Source organism: Mixophyes fleayi, chromosome 3, assembly GCF_038048845.1.
Source record: "Mixophyes fleayi isolate aMixFle1 chromosome 3, aMixFle1.hap1, whole genome shotgun sequence".
Classification (NCBI taxonomy): domain Eukaryota; kingdom Metazoa; phylum Chordata; class Amphibia; order Anura; family Limnodynastidae; genus Mixophyes; species Mixophyes fleayi.
The window spans coordinates 262,616,645-262,636,277 of NC_134404.1; the positions used below are offsets into that span (position 1 = coordinate 262,616,645).

Here is a 19,633-nt window from a genome sequence, read left to right on the forward strand (position 1 = left end):
GCCACTGTGATCTGTCCATTCAGACAAGTGTCAGACTACTCTGCAGTAACCCCTGCCTGACTGGCTGCCAACGTTATCCTGGTTGCTCACTATCTCCTACTGTGTTCCGTCCACTCCACCATGCAAGTGCTGGATCTACAACTGATAGTACCCGAGCTTAAGTCCTGTGGGTAACCGAGTACTGTGGAACATAACTCGCTTTTTAGAAAGAGACTTGGTAAAGATGAACGTCTTGTGAAAAGGTTCTAGCAGTTGAGGATCTCACGCTACCCTGTCTTTAACATTCTGTATCCTCCTTCATCACTCTGTGCCTTCCTTCATCACTCTGTGCCTTCCTTCATCACTCTGTGCCTTCCTTCATCACACTGCGCCCTCCTTCATCACCATAACACAGTGTTTCCCCTCCGTTCCTTCACTTACCTTTTACTTGGCCTACTTTCATCTGTTTTTTCTTTTTCTTCTGCATTTTCTCTTCACGCTCCTCTCAGCGCTCTCCTCACTGAAAATGTTGGATGTGACGACGTCACCCCGACAGTAATAAGAAAGGAACAGGAAGGAGGGGGGGAGGGGGAGGATGCTGAGTCCCAGGCGCCGGTGTATTGGTAAGTTTTTTGTTTCTTGGCCGGCTGGTGCACATGCTGGAGATGGCAAGTAGACGGTAGTGCCTCTCAGGCTTGGTGCCCATCTGCCTTGCTTACCCCGCTTACCGCCGGCCCTGGCCACGACACCCCTGTGAGAGCGCCTTACGGACACACTGTTTATGTTAAAGTACATTTTAGTCACATTCGACCAATGTCATAAATTCCTTCCAACATAAAACAATGACACATGTAATAATAATGGTCCCAGTGTCACCTCAAAAACTGAAAAACTGAGGAGTAAAAAATAATAAAAGGAGTGGACATCAATGCAGATCCAGGGGCCTCTAATGATCATGCACTGTTCAGGTGTATGTGCCTTAACCACAGCTGGGGCTTCATCGTGCATGTATTGTACCCGCGCATGCTCAGAATCTTTTGAGAGATGTGCAGGGACCTTGGAAGGTGTGATGACCTGGCATTGATGGGCGCTCCTCACCTCTGGGCCTTGCAGAGGCCACACCCCTGCAGTGGTGGTAGTTCCACCACTAGGTGCAGGGATATTTTCATATGTATCTGGCAATGTTATTAGTAGCCCTTTTATATAAATTAGCTTGCATTGTAGGTGTAATGGTCTTTTAACATGTTACTGAACTAGTACTACTGAATACTCACTACAAAAAATACTGTAACTTATTTATATGCAACTTTATTTTCATGTAGAATTTTACCCAAGCATGCCACTTTTATCAACTTTGAAAACAAGGTGTCGGTAAAACCATATGGCAAGGCCAAAGTAATAGTTAACGGAGTGCCCATTTTTATGAATACTAAACTACAGCACCTGGTAAGTTATATTGAGTGTACGTGGGAGGGGTATAGGACTGTTTAACAATCAAAGATTATTATTGCTCTTTAGTAGTACTGGAGCTGTTACGTATGTATAACAAATGTATGTTGTAGTGAGTACCCTGACATATAAACACACATACACATTGCTATAAAGGAAAAAATGGTGATCAACTTCATGTCAACAAAAATATTTGTTGACATGATTTGTTTGTATAAGAATTTGCCAAGCCTATAATATATAATATATTTGCCAATCCTATATAGTCATATTAAATGTTGTAAGATATATTAGAGGATAATAAGAATGTATAATAATAACAACATCCAAGAATATAATACAGCTCATGACCAGCTGCAGTTTTTCAAGCTTTAAATCAGATCTGCTGGCTATTGCTTTGCTATTACTACAGTTTTTTAACTATTCATGCTAAGGTCTAATATCGTATGTGGCTAGGACCGTATAATTCTTGGGTCAAATACCGGATATCTGTATATTGGATTTCCGGCTGAACGTGGATGTGAAGACATCAGCAAGTTTGACTATGACTTCTTCCAGTCTGAACTGGCAGCAGCTGAAGGCTTCAGCGTAGATAAACTGGGTAAGTTTCCTTAGCCTGCAACTGTTTAGAGTGCTAAATCAGAATCGGTAGAGTCGTAATATTATAGTTCATTGCTTTTTCAGATTGTGTATTTGTTATTATCTTTTACATTACTTTATATTAGATATGAGCCAAAATGTAATGAGGGAAAGTTTTGTGTGCTTGAAAGCATCTGATCATGTTTCTCTCAATATTTATTAATATTTGTTAGACTGTCTGGTCAGATAACGAACCTGCAGAACTGATAGGCTGAGGTCTTTACCTATAGCAGCTGCCTTTCCCGTAGAGCTAGACGCGCTCACAGGTACTCGGATGCCCCCAGGACTTAACTCAAATGTTGTGTAGGTTCGTTATACTAAACCGCAGCTGCAGGTCAGGAGACAATGGAGAAGGTGATGGATGGTCCGACGAAAGCCGAGGTTAGAGGTCACTTGCAGGGTAGAATAGTCAGAAAACACACCAAGGATCAGGATCACAGTCAGAACAGCAGAATCCAAGGTACAGGCCAAAAGGTCAGGGTCACAGGCAAGGTCAAAGAAACAGGCAGAGGTTAACACAAGAGATATTCAGCAAACAAAGTATCCAGAGCAGGTCAGCAACAGTACACTACTAATTCTAGGCCCTCCCTGCCTTAAATACTAGTACTGACCAATCAGGGCTTTGCCCTGTAACAATTCTCATGGGCAGCTTAATTAATGAGGAAGCACTTAATCAGCCCGCAGGCTGTATAATCCTAAACGCATGCGCCCGGCTGCCCTGTGTTGCCGGGGCGTGCTAATAGAATGCTCGGGATCCGGTCGTTGCCCTGGCAACGGTCGAGGCCGAAAAAACAGGAAGTGACGTTCCAGTCATCATGGAGATGGCCGGGACGCCAGACCCAGCAAGAGAGTCGGCCATGGGCACCGCCGCGTATCCTGACAGTATTATTGCCCTAAATCCTGTTTCTTGAAACAACTGCCTCAAACTACCTCATTATAGGTCCACACTTATGTAAAGCTTGCCACACAGCTGAGAGATGACTTACCAGATCACTGTCCAATTTGGCTACTTACATGGGTGGCCAACTCCACCAAGTGAGAGCGGGTGTTAAATCTAATTTGGTGTGCCTATGAGGTAGACCACTAAATTCTTAATATTTGCTAGTCCATTTTTATGATTACTAGTTAAGCTTACAAATAATAATGAAATGTTTAATAGAAATAATACTATATAGAATGGTCTGTAATAAAGTTATAATTTCCGTATTGTCCACTTAGGTGCTATGCACAATAAAGATGGCAAACCTGATCCAAGCGTCCTAGCTGTCTTCCATGACTATATTAAATTGATACCCTTGGTTGCTGAGGCAAATCAGATGAGTGAGGAGCTTATTAAGGTAAAACCTGTAATGACATAACCTTAAATTTATTAAGTGACTGTCCAAATGCTGTTGTATGATGTTTCATTTACTTTGCTTAGTTTTTAACATAGACTGTTACCACTGATGTAACTGCAACTTCCAAGACTACAGTGCAGAATTTGCTACTGGTCCACTCAACTTTTATATACTGTACATGCCACAGAACTCAATCTGGCTGAGGTAACGATGGTTTAATCCCAACCTCTCCTTATCTTTGGTAACATGACAGCTGCCGTCAGTCTGTGTGCTGCAGCTATCTGTTTACCTGGATTAATTTAAGACAGGGTTGTCCAACCCGCGGCCCAGCACGTCTGTAAATGTGGCCCAGAAGGAATTTTGGTTGTGGCAAGGGGGCAGCACTGTTAATGGAAAAAAAAATCCTGAAAAAAAAAAAAGAACAGAAAATACTTACCTTGCGGTCACGGTGGTACTCCGGCTCCCTCCCTTGTCCCCTCCTCCGTGCGGTGCTCACAGTGAATGTCGGGCATCCATTGCGGAGCGCAGCACAGAGGAGTCACCCGCACGGGAAGAACAATCAGCAGCACAGAATTGGAGAAAAGAAGAGAAGAGGACAGGAGAACAAGCCGATTAAAAGGTAAGTTAAGGGGGATTTTTTTTTATTATTTCAAGGGACGCTGACCAGTGAATAAAAGTCACCTGGTCCTGGAGCATCATGGACCTTATCTCCCTGCTACATACTTCTACTTGTAATACTAATGGGGCATTATATATTATTCTCTTTGGCCCATTATAAGTTGTTATCCCTTAACTAACATAGTGGTGTAATTAGCAAAACAGGTGACAATTTGGGGTCACAGTGGTGTATATGTCAGGTACCGCAGGCTTGGTCAGGGCACCCTGATATACAATGCCTGGCTTAAATGCACTTTATTTATATTGCATCGAAACAATACAAAAAGTGATTATAGTATAATAACTAGAGAGGATTTTTTGAACAGGGCGATTGAAAGGTAAGTATAGGGGGATTTGAAAAAAAAGTGATATATATATATATCTACTATATAAATGCCTAGTGGCGTGTGTGAAAAAAAAAAAAAAAGCTGCAGCGCCACCTGCTGGGCAGAGTTATACACTGACCTATATATTTCTTGAAGGAGAAGTGACAGTTGGGAGTGGTTGGTGGTTGCCAGGGGTGACAGTGGGGAGTTTTTAACACCTTAAGTAGCTTGATGAAGGATGTGGCGATGAAGATGAAGGATGAGGTGATGGAGAAAAATGATGAGGTGGTGACATGTGGACAAAACCACGTTAAAAAAGGGCGCTTGCGTCGGGAAGTAACGCTCTTCCCCTGAGGAGGCCTGGGCTAGGCCCAAATGCATGACAAGAACCTTTTTAACACCTTAAGTAGCTTGATTTGACTAGAATGCATGAGTATCATGCACGGGTTAACTTGTATATCTATATATATCTATATATCACTTTTTTTCTCATATATATATATGTTAACTATGTTTTCTATGGTTTTTTGGATGATCAGCTATCGTTACGGTTAGTGTATCTTATGTGCGGCCCAAACCAACTCGTCGTCTTCCAATGTGGCCCAGGGAAGCTAAAAGGTTGGACACCCCTGATTTAAGATGTGACCTGGGAACCAGTTTGTCAACACAATGGCCTAATCTATACTTTTTCATGGCATCTACCTATAGATTGAATGCACACCAGCTGTCAGACTGCATCCAAAGCAGAATGCATAATCGATTAGCATGGAATATGGAAAAAAACCTAGAAAGAAGAAATTAGTAATTGTTACTATTAGGAGATCATGTAATTTGTACCTACACTGTTAAACACTTTACCTCAGTCATTCCCCTCCTTATTAGTTTTGGGAAATATTGGTAATTGTTAAAATGCATTTTAAATGTATTTGGGCTTTAAATGCCTATTTCATAACTGTGTTTTTGTTAAATCTGTGAGCAGGATCTGAAGTTTGAGCTGAAGGTGAAAAATTTGGCATTGACTGATTCCAGGGGTTATGATCTTCAAAAGGAAATAATGATTAAAGTGATCAATAAAATTACTCAACAGGTACAGTTGGTACATTCGCTATTTGTGGCGGATGTTTCATATGACAATAATAAAACTGTGTTTCACATGACTTACGTATTAACTCTTAGGAAAATGAAACTTGCATAAATGTTATATAATATTACTTCTAATCTCCCAAATGTTTTCAACAAGCTAAAATATTACAGATTACTTACTATTCATACCAATTTAGTAGTGTGTCTTCAGACTTTGACCGATGTGAATCAAAGTTTAGAATTTTGTATTAAGTTTCAATGAACCAACTTTTCTTTAACTTCCACCACACTCACCCCCTCCATTCACTATAGCCCCACATTTTGGGCTATCCCCAGATAGTTTTGATCCCTCTTCCACCATACCAGCCATGTATTGGCCCTGTCATTTATTTCCCTTATCACTTCTTTCTCCTTTTTAGCTCTTCTTTTTTTAGAATTAAGCCACCTCATGGTACCTCTATATACACTCCACAATGTACTCTCCGCTACTAGGTTAAATCTGCTTAGCATTCTGTGAGCACACCATACCCATCAGCTACACTGGTATTTATCTCTCTGAAATAACCATTTTCTGCTTTTAATTATTTCTGAGCTGCAGTGCAGGTTTGTCTTCCCCTCTGAGGTTATTGGAACACATTACTATTTAAACCCTCACTGGCCATACACTTATTGCCAGTGATAGCATTTGTTAATGGTTGACATGCATGCTCTTGGCTCCTGTATAGTGACCTGACCTGTTTGTTCCTGTTAATGCATCAGTTCCTATTCCAACATCAACTGTATCCTCATTTCTTGACTACACCATACAGTTGTGATGATTCTGGCTTTGCTCATTTTGGACACCAGAAACCTGGTTGCTTTATCAGTTTGTTTTTTCTTGCCATTGCTTCTGATGTCTCCTGTCTTCACCTCTGCATCAACTCAGAATCCCTAGTCACGGACTGCGGTAAATATACTTGCCCTCCAGTAGAGCTTTGCAGTGAACATTTGCACCAGACTTGTTACAAGAGACATCAGTGCATTGCCTAAGATTAGTTAACCTTGGAAAAATAGTGTATTTTCGCCCCATATGCAGAGCTGTACCCATCTCATAATGCATCCGACTCTGCATCAGCAGCATATACACCTGGTTTATGACATCATTATTGAGTATTTGCATCTGCCCTAGAGAAAGTTACTCTTCCTAACAGGCATATATATACGTGTTCTGCAGGTCTGCATGAGCAGTGGTTGCATTAACTTGTCTTTACTGTACTCGCCCAATGTTAGAATCCACATCCCTCCCCTAACCTGCCTTACCAAACGCAGGCAGGCATCAGTGCCAGAATCGTGCAAGCCTGCTTAGGCTCATATGCAGGTGCCCAATTTCTGGGCATGCACGGAACAATTTCACGCAAGATGCGTTATGCAAACTGGCATACATCCCATACTGCATCAGCCCCTTAATGCCCGTCTTTGCTAACAGTACCCCCTGCCCAGGTGCATAAACCCTTAGCCAGCTCTTGGACAACAAGCACACTAATCTCATCCACTGAATCCCCTTTTGGATAAAGCAGATGATGAATAATTCTACATTTCACTGGTTAATTTTTAGAGACCATCCTCCAATGTTATTTCTTTCATTAACTTCTCCCTGACCACTTCAGCGTAATCCATAGCTGATTTCAGATTCCTGCATACTTTGAAAACCTTAGGTTTCCTGTAGGTAACCCTCAAACCCTTTTTCCAGCAACAATGCTGCTTCCCTATCTGCATATCTTCTAATCGGGTGCATTACATGTAAAATCACCAGTGTTGTAGCCTTTCCCAGAGATTACCTGTGCCTGATATAATGCCACTCATTGGGGCATATTAAATTCGGATTTCCGGCCACGTTCACGTGCGGCTGCACGGCTCCCGGTACCCCAACATCATGGATTTCCATGTGCACAGAAATCCGAGATGTTGTGGTACCGTAATGACACTTCATGCACTCAGCATCGTGTAATCGCGGCCACGTATCCAATTTGAATATGCCCCATTAGGTTCTTTGCATTTTACCTAAGGTGCACGGCACTGAGCACCACAACCCCACCCCCCACCCCACCCAGCCTCTATCTGACAATAGGATAGAGGAGGTGTGATCACTTGAGTAAAAATGTTTTGTTCCACCCTCCCTTCCTATCTCCTGCCGTTTCTTGTTCCTTGTAGAGCAAGCAAGCAGAGGGGAAAAGGGGGGATGTCAGGCTGCGTGGTGATGTGATCATTCACATCATGCTGCTGCTTCTCAGTGTCAGTGAAAGGCTGGGAGCATTGTCCTGTACGGTGATACCACAGTGCAGAACCAGGCTCCAAGTCACTGACACGTAGGAGCATCATCGAGCATATCAATCATAGTGATATCTCACTGGTTAGCAACGCATTTCGAATACGTACCTCAGTAACATTCTAATTGCCAGATCAGTCCTCTAGTAATGTCGAATGTAATGGACCTGTAACGCCCCCTAGTGGCATTTTAGTAAACCCTGCACCCCAGTGAATACAGGAGGGATCACCTAGCGGGCAAGTTAGGTGTTTGTGAAAAGTGACACAAGCTGGTGCGATGGTGATAACCCAGCCCAGCCTACTAGAGACAGAGTGAGAGGAAGGAGGGGCTGTCAGCAAGGGGGGAGAGAGACACACAGGGAGAGACAGAGATAGAGACAGGACCAGCAGAGCTGATGTGAAAGTTGGGGACCTTGGACAGTGGAGGTGGGTGTTTCAGGGTCCCCCTACATTGCCCAGCAGCGAGTGAGTGGCAGCTGCTGCCTAGAGACAATCACTACTGTCCCCTAAGCAAGAGTAGGGTGGACCCATAAGGGGAAGTACCCCAAAAGCAAAATGGGGATTGCTGCATGCAGTAGTGTGGCTGCCTATACAGAGGGGAGGAGTCCCTAATCCCAGTAAGGGGGAAAACTCCATATCGCTAAAGACAACCCCAAGAGAGAGGGGAACATTATGCATGGAAGACACCCTGGTAGAGAGGATTGCTGCAAGCAGGGCTGCCAAGAGGAATTCAGGCCCCGGTACAACAACTTCATGGGGCCCCCCTTATAGTTGGGGATGGTAAAAAATAAATTGGGTGTGGTCATACAGTTGGGGGGGGGGGGTGGTTATGCATCATTGGGGCGTGCCTAGCACGTTGAAAGCACTAGGCCACCCTCCTACAGAAAAAAACCTGCATTGTTGTGTACACCGTTGCCACAAGGGTGCACAACTCGCTTGCCGGATGTCCCCGCACTTCAGCACTCCTGACTTTTAGGACATCTAGCACCACAGTGTAGTATATAAAGAATGCAGTGTGTACAGAAAGAGTCCACATTCTTGGCCTGCACCTTACAGTCACCAAATATTGGGATTGTCCCACTAGAATCACAACATTTCACAGACTCTCCTGCTCTCTCCTACCTGTTCTTGTCACTTTCACCCCCCGTGGCTGCAGGTTTCTTTAGTTGCAGCTTGTCTGGGTCCTGGAATGTTGGGGGCCCTATTTGGAGAAAATAAATGACCAACCAGCCCCGGTGTTAAATCAATAGCACCCACAATTAATAATTAGGCCTTCTTCCAGCCCCAACATTAAAATAATAGTATTCACATTTAATAAATAAACATAAATATTTCCCTCCCTCCAAACTGCCCCAGCAATATATTAATAGTATTTACATTTCATAAATATACCTATTTCCTGCAACCATCACTGCCATTAAATTCATAGTCACATTTAATAGAGAGACCTCATTCTCCCCAAACTTTGCCTCACATTCAATAGCCCCCAAACCACCCCATCTTAAATTAATATTCCCCACTATTACATTGCCCCTCCATCGCCCCACAAACAAAATAGCACCCATTAATTAGCCTCCACCTACCTCACACACACTACAATGCCACAAGCCCCCTGTGCCATCACACACATACTGTGCCCTTTCATCACCACACTGTGCCTCCTTATGATCACACTGTGCCCCTTCATTACAACCACGCTATGCCCCTTTATGATCACACTGCACCCTCCATGCTGCTTTTACCCTTTACCTGGCCCCCCTTTATCACACTATGCCATGCTGCCTTTGCTCCCCCTTCACCTTCATCACTCTGTACAATGCTGCTCACCCTTCTCCATCACCCTTTGCCTCTCTCCCCTTCTTTTTCACCCTGTGCCTCTCTCCCCCTCCCCCCCCTCTTCATCACCCTGTGCCTCTCCCCCCCTCTTCTTCATCACCCCCTGCCTCTCTCCCCTTCCCCCCTCATCTTCATCACCCTGTGCCTATTTCTCTCTACCCCCCTCTTTTTCATCACCCTGTGCCTTCCCCCCCCTCTCTTCCTTATCACACTGTGCCTTTCTGCTTTGCTTTCCTCTGTCTCTTCTACTTACCTTTGTACTGACTTCTATCATCTCTTTTCTTCTCTCTCTTCTGTCTTCTCTCTTCATTCTTCTTTTTGAGGACTCCTCTCTGCGCCTCTCCTCACTGAATGTCGGGCGTGACGTGATGACATCACACCCGACATTCAGTGCAAATGAAGCAGGGAAGAGGGATGCCGGGGCTGGGATCATGTATTTGTATAATCACATGATCGCGGCGCCAGCGACCCTAACCTACACACAGTGACAGGTGGTTACATGTGTCTTTTTCTAACCATTCTAACTATCAACTATACATATTGTAACACATTCCTTAGAAATCAATATCACTTGACTATGACTTTAATTTGTGTTGTATTTATGTATATTGTTTAAGGTATGGATATGGTCAAAATCCAAGTTCATTAACAGGAAGTTCCTGATGGAGGAGTTGTACCAGAGGTTTTTGGATGGAGACATTACATTGGACCGTGAAAGTGATCCATTTTGGGACCCAGTTGAAGCTATTCATTTAGGATCAGCTCATATCTGGCTACAGTCTCTAGCTTATTGCATGAAACTGGAGGAACAAACAGAACTTCTGGATTCTGAAGGAATAGAGGAAGCCATTCTCATGATAACTATTACCCCCTGCTCCAGTCCTGGAAGGTAGATTTATGCTCACTGGCAAACATGTTTTGGCAGAATGTTTAAATCTGGTTCATTTGAATGACATTTTTACAATTTAACATGTTTTGATATTCTGTTTAATGAAAAAGTGAAAGCGTGCTTGGCCACTTCCAAATGTATTATTAATTTAATGGAGATTGGTGACCTGTATAATTGTCCCTAAATGAACAGCAATTATTTATAAAACACGAATATATTACACAGTGCTGTACATTGAGGGGATCATAATGCAAACCAATAATGTACAGTAACTTGAAACAGACTGTAAATAGAGCCCACATGAGCTTCCAATCTAAGTTGTTTGGGGAACACTTCATACATAAGATAACCTAATGCAATTGTATCTGCTGGTGGGGAGAGAAATGTTCTGCCTTACAGTAGTCAAACATAATTAGCTTCCAATATTAAATCATCCATTCACAACTGCCATTTTTTTGTGCAGCTACCATTGTGGTACAGTTGGAGAGACAGTGGTAGATGGAGAAGGTAGATGAAAGAAATCTTAAGACTGTTAGTTACTGGCGACCATGGCAGTCCTTCACCATTTCCATTATCCAATCCTCCTTCCTGTTCTGGAGAAGGCTTTTGTACTCCATGGACACTCTTGTGTGTGATGACAGTCACTTGGTGGGATGACAGTCTTCGGTGTGATGATAGTCTTCACCAATTTTAATTGTTATGTATTTGTGAGAGGGCACAGAACTCATCTAATGTTTTGACATCCCTTACCGCCATCCACATGCCAACATGGAAGGAGTTGTCCACATTTAGACAACTACCACATCATTTAAGGAGTTGTCAACATTTAGACAACTACCACATAATTTAATATTAACTAATATTCCTTTTACGAGGTCCCCACTCTTACCCGATGCTTGTAGCTGTGTTTATGTAAAGATAGAGCCCCATGTGCTGTGAGATGCAAAAACTACCTTTAAAAGTGACACAGTTTGACTCCTAGCATCAAGCAATGGGCGGGTTCCTGGAGAGGGATCAGCCCTTTTGCTACACAGACAGCAGGAGGCAGCAAGGCATAAAGTATTGGTTGATTAAAATTAGATAATCTCATTAAAGGGTAAAATGTTTGCAAGTCTTTGAGGCTGCCATTGAGCTGAATACATGATAATATTTTGTAAGCAATCTTGGATGACAAGATGACAGCCAGAGATCCCTCTTCTAGCACAGAAGGTAGAGTTTGTTTCAGCTTGTTAGGTATATGATAAGACTTTACATTTAATGCTTGTCCGGACCTCTATGTCAGGTAGAGATTTGGTTGGACCACCATTGTGTCACCCTGTCCTAAACTGTCAAAAGCCACTTCTATATGATTTGATCCAGTAGTATGGATAAGACCCCACATTAGCTGATGATCTCCTTTGGTGTGTCTTGGAGGTCATCTGCTGAACCAGGCTTGTTAGGGGAGCATTTGTGTTGTTAATGTTTTTGCATTTCATGTTTTATATAGGTCCTTAAAGGAAGAAGACATTGTCATTGACCCTTTGGAATTATTAGGAAGAAAGATTGTTTTCCAAATTCATATCTTACAATGTCTTGGAGTCCGATGGCTAAAGGAAGCCACAGACAGAGGGATCCAGATTGGGTAAACAAAAGGAGAATATGTTTAATTTTTCTAATTCTGTTAGCTACTATTGGGCTGTGTACACACATATATTTAAGAAGGGTATAGTAGTTGTGCATCATCTACAGGTAGACTGTTGCACTACAGGTCACATTTTTAGAGTTGGAATTAATGTTCCTAAAAGCTCCATGTTATCTTTTATTGGATTGCTGCAATGTATTTAGTTTATATTATTATCTTTTATTTGTTAGGCACCACAAGGTTTCCACAGCTCCGCACATAGTACAAACAGTAGACTATACAGGGTATAACAGTACAGAACAATAAACAAAAAGTACCAATACTTCAGAAACTCCAGGCAGGCAGATGCAATAGACACAGAGCAGAAGAACGGGTAAGGAGACAGGAGGGAAGAGGGCCCTGCTCATACGAGCTTACATCCTAAGGGAGGGTAAAACAGACCAGGCACAAGAGGAGCCAGTTGAGGGAATGGGAGAGAGGGGAGAATGAGTGGAGGAGATGGGGGTTAAGTGGATGGTTGGTAGGCTTTGAGAAAGAGGTGAGTTTTGAGTGCACGTTTGAAGGAGCACAGAGTAGGAGAGAGGCGGATGGAGCGAGGGAGGTCATTCCAGTGAAGGGGGGCTGCACGGGAAAAGTCCTGGATTCTGGAATGGGAAGAGGTGATCAGAGAGGAGGAGAGGCGGCGGTCATTGGCCGAGCGCAGGGAGCGGGCAGGAGTGTGAATGGAGAGGAGGTTAGAGATATAAGGGGCAGTAGAGTGGGAGAGAGCCTTGTAAGTGGTGGTGAGGAGTTTGAAAAGAATTCGGTAGGGGAAGGGGAGCCAGTGTAGTGCAAGGCAGAGGAGGAGCAGCGTGAGAGGTAGATGAGTCTTGCGGCCGCATTGAGTATAGAGCGGAGGGGGGAGAGACGGGAGTGGGAGAGGCCGGAAGAGGAAGATATATTGGCAGGCAGGAATGTGAAAGGCTTCTGTGCAGACACAAACTGGATGCAAGGCACTAAAGAGGAAACAGAGAGGCTGACTTAATTTCATGTGCGACAATTGTACACTTTTAATTTAGCCTATATATATAAATGCCTTTCTCCCATAAAACAAATGGCATCCAAGTGTATTTAAAAGTAATAATTGAATTTCTTCAGCAAAATAAACTTTAAAGATAAAAAATAATATACCTGTTTATTTACAAAGTAAAAAGCTTGCGCTGTGATAATATCAATCTAAATTTCAGTCTCTGAAATTCTGCCCGTCCACAGGCCAGACGGTTCTTTTATCAGTAACAAAAGTAGGTTGTATTACAATTCACAAATGTCATTTTACAGTTGGCTGAGACTGCATATAGACGTTTCATGGTCATTTTGGCTCTCCTGTATACAATGGGGATTTTGGAGAAATTCTTAAAAAGTCTTTGTTTACCAAAGATTGGAAGATCATTGGAAGATCTGTTCTTCCAATGAACTCTTTCCAGCACTGCTCACATCTCAGTCCTCAGCTCACACGAACATATCAAAACACATCAGATAATACAAGACAAAATAAATCTATTTATATATATATTTATTAATATATTGGCTTCATCCAAAAACAACTTTGACAGTATGTAATAGGTTTCCCTTATCTGCCCCCACCTCAGAGGACTGCAAAAATCAAGTTTATTTGCGTATCCAAAAAGTCCCTGCAGGTGCCTCTTAAGAAATTTTAATCACCCACTACAGTCTCCACCACAAGTTCATAGGAACATGTTGCCCTGCTGAACTAAACCTAATTATTGCATCATTAAGGAAAAATGTATTTTTTGTCTTTTTTTTTCTTTTTTACTTTATTTGTATTATTGTACCTATTGCATTTTTAAATATGCATAGTCCATCCATAGGAATAATTAGAAGGTGTCCCTAGCGTTTACAGGAACACAATTGGACAGCTTTCTGCAGTAGCAGCTCTTAGAAAACCAGGAATATTGTGTGTACTTAAATATTGTCTTTAAGTTACAAGAACATTTTTTAAATGTAATCATTTTTTGTTTTAAGATATCACTTTTATGATGTTCATCAGTCTGTTTACACTAAACCCATTTGGAAAAACGTGAATCCTATGATTGATCATAAAGTACAATTTGTTGCATTAAATCTGTCGAATGGACTTTTGAGTTACCTACAAAAAAATGCCCTGGTTGTAGATCTATGGGGCCTTCAAGGTATATTTTTTCATTGTTTATTTTCATATTTATTGTTAATCAAACATAATACTAGTGACTGTAATAACTAAATTCTGCCAATAGGAGGGATACTGAGGAAGACATTTGCATTATTTGGGGCATAACGGGGCATGAAGGTAATCAACAGCACGGCAATAACGCTGCTTTTCCATAAGGTGGTGAAGGAAAATCCGCGTTATTGTGGTACCGTATTACCTTCAGTAATGCACACTCTGCGCAATTATTGTGATCACAGATGTAATTGAATATGCCCTTTTGTCTTTAAGATGTTGTAAACTGTTTGTTTGGTAAATGTATATTTTTCTTGAAACTATGTAATTTATTATGAAGTATATAATGTTAATAAACAAACAGAATTTAAAAATCACTGTGTCAGCATAAACATAAAAGGAGAATTTTGTGCACAATATAGCTATATTGGAGTTAAGCTTACCTACAGGAGATGCCTTGACGCTGGCAGGTGAGTCCCTAAGCTAGTGAAACAAATTTACATTCAGGGTGTTCCATTTAAAACCTTCCCCTAAACCTCCATCTTATAAAGCCTGCAGCACCTGTAGGGAGTGGTCAACTCCCAAAAAACAAACTAGAAAATAGTGAAAGAAAAAAAGACGCACTTCTTTTAATGAAATGTGTACAAGTGTATAATCATTTGAGACGGCAGCCAAGGACAAATAAGACCAATCTGCAAGTGCAATTAAAAGAAAAATATTGTCCGGCGCTCAGAAACAAACAGAATTTAAAAATCACTGTGTCAGTATAAACATAAAGGAGAATTTTGTACGCCGGACAATATTTTTCTTATATTTGCACTTGCACATTGGTCTTATTTGTCCTTGGCTGCCGTCTCAAATGATTTTATACACTTGTACACATTTCATTAATTTAAAGAAGTGTGACATTTTCTCTTTCAATATAATGTTAATAAGCCTTATCAACCAAACTATTTTGTCAGTATGTTTTTCACAGGATGGCAGTTCATACAGGGACATGTACTATCACAAGAGCTGGAGAGCACAGGATGCCTACTTTAGCTCTGTGCAGTAACTATTAATAAGAGCAACTTATTATATCATATCATGTCTGTGCAGCCCACTATTTGAGATTCAGGGATGACCAAAGGATACATAATTGTCATATGTGTTCTATTTTCTGCCAGTGTTCACAATACAGCACCGCCGCAGACGCTTCTTTGACAGCGCCGCAGCTGCTATATAGTACAGTGCCGCTATGTAGGGGCACTTCTTTAGCGGAGGGGAGGGATTTCTGGAGACCCAGAAACCCCCCTGAGATGTTACAGCCCGCATCACATAAACATCCAGAATAATTGGAGGCAGTGACATACACCCTCCCCTGTGCGCATACACATCCACTCAGGTGGGAGCAGAGAGAAAAGTCACTTCTGTGATAGCAACTGAGGAAGTGACAGCAACTAAATTTGGAGAACAGAATCCTCTGCCTGACTATATAAATATGTAAAAATATATAAGAATATATAAATATGTGTATAAATACTCTGAATCATAAAAGCAGGACAAAATAAGCCCCACCCCTGTTTCGAGCAAACTCCACCCATAATTGGACATATTTGGCAATAGTCCAGCCAATTTTCCATTAAGTCCTGCTCCTTTTGCGGCCATCGAATCAGGGTGCCCCGCCAAAATTGGGACAGTTGGGAGGTATGCTGTTTTGTGTGACTGTGATACCTATGGTACAGTCCACTGAGTGGCAGTGGGTGACACAATTTTCTTTCACCTCTTATCCTGTCAACGCAGGTAGATATCTATATATCATATGGATAAAACATTCCAGGTTATAAACAGGTATAAAGATTATGCACTTTAAGAGCCAGCAAACTACCCAACCTGGAAGCCACTAAATATTGAAAATTAAATACTGCAGTTCAGACTCTCTACTAAATATTCATCATCATACAGTGCAGACCCATATGACCATGTACGCATCACTCCCTCTGTGGTACCTCATGTGCCAGGGTTCGTTTTGTACTTCAGTGCTGTTAATGGTCACACGGTTTCCTCTTTTGTTGTGAATTCCAAAAGACAATTTTACTAATTTAGAATTAAGCAAAAACTGAAACTGCAGGACAGGTCCTCTAAGAATTCATATGTAATGACAAACTAAGTTTTTAACTTTACACTAATGTAAACCATATAAATAGCTAGAAGCCGGCTTGTGATCTATGCAAGTAGTACAAATATGTGTCAGGAAACAAATGTAACAGAAAAAAACGGAAACAGATTTTGTCTTTGTGTGTTTTGTTTTTTTTTAGAAGGTTGTCCTGAACTTGGCTGGTCAATGCCAGACACAGTATGCACACATGAAGGCTGTATTTTAATTGATAGTATGAAAACGTTAAACGCCAGTTCCACTTTAGTGGTAAGTGCCAAAAGATCAATATCTTTTTATCATCAATAGCTTTTATTAAGTAAAAATGTCAAAACTTTAGAGGTGCAGTAAAGAGGGGAAAGGCAGGGGCAAAAAACAGTGGGGAATAAACAGGGGAGACAGATATACATTGTAAATGTGCCAAGGGGACCATTTAATAATGGGGAAAAAGTCTCTATATGAAAACTGAATTTTAGATATTCTTTAGTGAAGGAAGTAGAGCAGAGAGTTCTTCCAGTTTTGGGCTATAGCTGCTCTAGTTGCAACGAGGATGTGGCCCAGCACATATCTACTGTGCTTAGGAATTTGGTAAGGGTAGGAATATAGAAGTGCAACATCTTGGGAAAATGCAACATTAATATTGACGACAGTATTTGCTGGATTGAAAACTTCCTGCCATAAAGGGCAGATCTCTGGATAATTCCAGATAAAATGTATTATGATCCCCGACTCATTACAGTTGTGCAACATAATTTTGGTTGGGTAGGCTGCATTTTATGTAATATATCTGGTGTAAGATAAAGTCCAATTAGTAATGTGACCTGCATCTCTGCGTGGAAAACCGATGTGAAGTAGTATAAATATTCTCCCGTTAGATAGTAGTAAATGTGATATTTAAATCGTCTTCCCAGTGTAATTAGGAGGCAGACAGTGAGTAGGAATGTACTAAATGTTCATAACAAAAGGTGATACCACTTTTCCCCAAGAGCGCAGTCTTCTTATTTTAACATGTCATCTTAATAAACAAATTGTTAATTCTTCATTTCAGTACTTTACTATTTTACACTTATACATTCACTGAAAACTAAAGTCATTTTCCATTCAAACAAATTGTAGAAGCATGTGAATGGAATATGGAACTGTGGCAAAATAACTTTTTGCTTAAATAAATTAATAAAGCCTTTCTCCTGTTATTTTGTTAATCCTCATCAACATTTTCAGTAGCTATTTAACCTCATACTATACATCAGGTTTGTGCTGAGCAGAGACACCTTTAGCACAAACCAGAAAACATATGTGATGTCCTGACCACATTAACTCACCCACTACTCTTTGTTTCAAATATTTTAAAATTCATAGCAGAAAAACAATTCTTCTCACATTACATTCAGGACCTTTACCCACTGGTGTTGCGTTAAAAGCCAGTGACACTGTATGTCAAATGCAATTATGTTTGACATGCGGTGGTTAACAAGTGCTTGCATTTGCTGACAGAGAACAGGGGTTAATGGACGATACTCCATTGAGCCCAATGCATTCACTTGTGGTGAATGCAAGTAAACGGTGCAGGCAGCACTGAAAAACCTGTGGCAAAACTCCGACGCTCAAGGCCGCAAGTGCAGATTCCAGTGTGTATGGATGTATGTTTTGGGAAACCAAAACTGGGGCTTTATTATTAGACATGAAAATGTTTCCAGACCAGGTCTGTGACCCACTCTAAGGATGCTGAAAGATTTATCCAGCCTTCTCCCCATTACTGTAGCTTATCACTGTTAGCACTGTCCCTCAATGGGCACAGCAGCACTTGTCAATTTATGCCATCCTAAAATCTTAGTTATTTACCCTGGTCTTTTACAAGAGGGTCCAACTGAAGCCTTTCCGGCTTTGCTGAATCCCTCACCCGTGAAAGCGCTATGTACATGCGCATAGCACTTCCTCCATTCACCAGCATTGTTAGGCTGCCAGTGAATAGCAAAAATGCCTCATTGAGTAAGTGGGTCTTCACCTGGGCTCCTACAGTGGACCTAGAATGGTAAAATGCAGTGGTACTGAATTATGTATTGCTGAGAGTTGCAGCGATACAGACTGATAGTGACTACACGGGGGGGTCATAAATAGGCCCCAAAGTATAGCACACACAATGTCACATATCATTCTCTTACAGCCCTCCTCACTACCACCCTTCAGATAACCTCTGTAGTTGAGTTGAATGCCGAATCCAAGACATCACTTGCTGCTTATTCAGGGCAGTGTCATATGTAGGAGAGGAGAAGGACAGTGTTTTAAAATGGTGGAGATTATGACAATTCATATATGATTTATCTACAATCCTCTACACCTCCATACTCAAAGTATTTCCTTTCTTGGTTTCAGGATTCAAACAGTCATGTCTCTGAGCTCTACCTGAAGTTATTAAAGTTGGAACAAGAAACTGAGCTTTTAAGGGACATTAACAGAGCCTTGAGAGAGGAGAATATTTTCCTTAAAGAATCACTAAAGCAATCTGGGACATGGAAACGTCAAGGCCAGTAATATAGTATTGACCTCTACCGTATGTATCTTAAAAAAAGAAAATGATAGAGATTAATAAAAATACTGTATTTTGCAACATATAAAACAAGATGATTGCCTAAAGAGATTTAGATCATTCTATATAACTAAACACTCTGAAAACATTCATGGCTAGTAATACTTTACAATTTACAGAGCTTAAAAAGGGTTGTACACTTTTGGACAATCCCTCTTATCATAACTCTCACCTAAATGTAGCAAATAAGCACTTCATGTTAGTATAGCAGCAGGTGAACCTCTAAATATCCCATGAGGCCATCTGTTTCACACTAGGATTTCAATATGTCCAGTTGTTGTTTGGATTGAGTATTCATCTACAGCAGTAATCATTAGTCAGGACCGAACAATTAAATATATCAATGGAAACAACATATTGTCCTGTTATATCCTGTAAACCACAGATCAGATTTTCCAAATGACTTGCCTATCACATTTGTTGTTTAATAAAAACATCATAATAATCTACTATATAAATGTCTAGTGGCGTGTGTGGAAAAAAAAAAACCCAAGCTGCAGCGCCACCTGCTGGGCAGAATTATACACTGACCTATATATTTCTTGAAGGAGAAGTGACAGTTGGGAGTGGTTGGTGGTTGCCGGGGGTGACA

General features: G+C 41.3%; 1 protein-coding gene across 1 annotated transcript in view; it reads left to right on the forward strand.

Moving 5' to 3' along the window:
* Positions 1–18,986, forward strand: part of LOC142143241 (kinesin-like protein KIF28) — a 79,060-nt gene extending 60,074 nt beyond the window's left edge. The window contains exons 13-22 of the mRNA XM_075200952.1: positions 1,302–1,425; positions 1,885–2,029; positions 3,286–3,404; positions 5,367–5,474; positions 10,228–10,499; positions 11,986–12,120; positions 14,143–14,309; positions 16,618–16,699; positions 16,931–16,949; positions 18,828–18,986. Coding sequence (XP_075057053.1) covers positions 1,302–1,425; positions 1,885–2,029; positions 3,286–3,404; positions 5,367–5,474; positions 10,228–10,499; positions 11,986–12,120; positions 14,143–14,309; positions 16,618–16,699; positions 16,931–16,949; positions 18,828–18,986 — 1,330 coding nt within the window. The remainder of the gene's footprint in view (positions 1–1,301; positions 1,426–1,884; positions 2,030–3,285; positions 3,405–5,366; positions 5,475–10,227; positions 10,500–11,985; positions 12,121–14,142; positions 14,310–16,617; positions 16,700–16,930; positions 16,950–18,827) is intronic.
* The last annotated feature ends 647 nt before the right edge of the window (positions 18,987–19,633 follow it).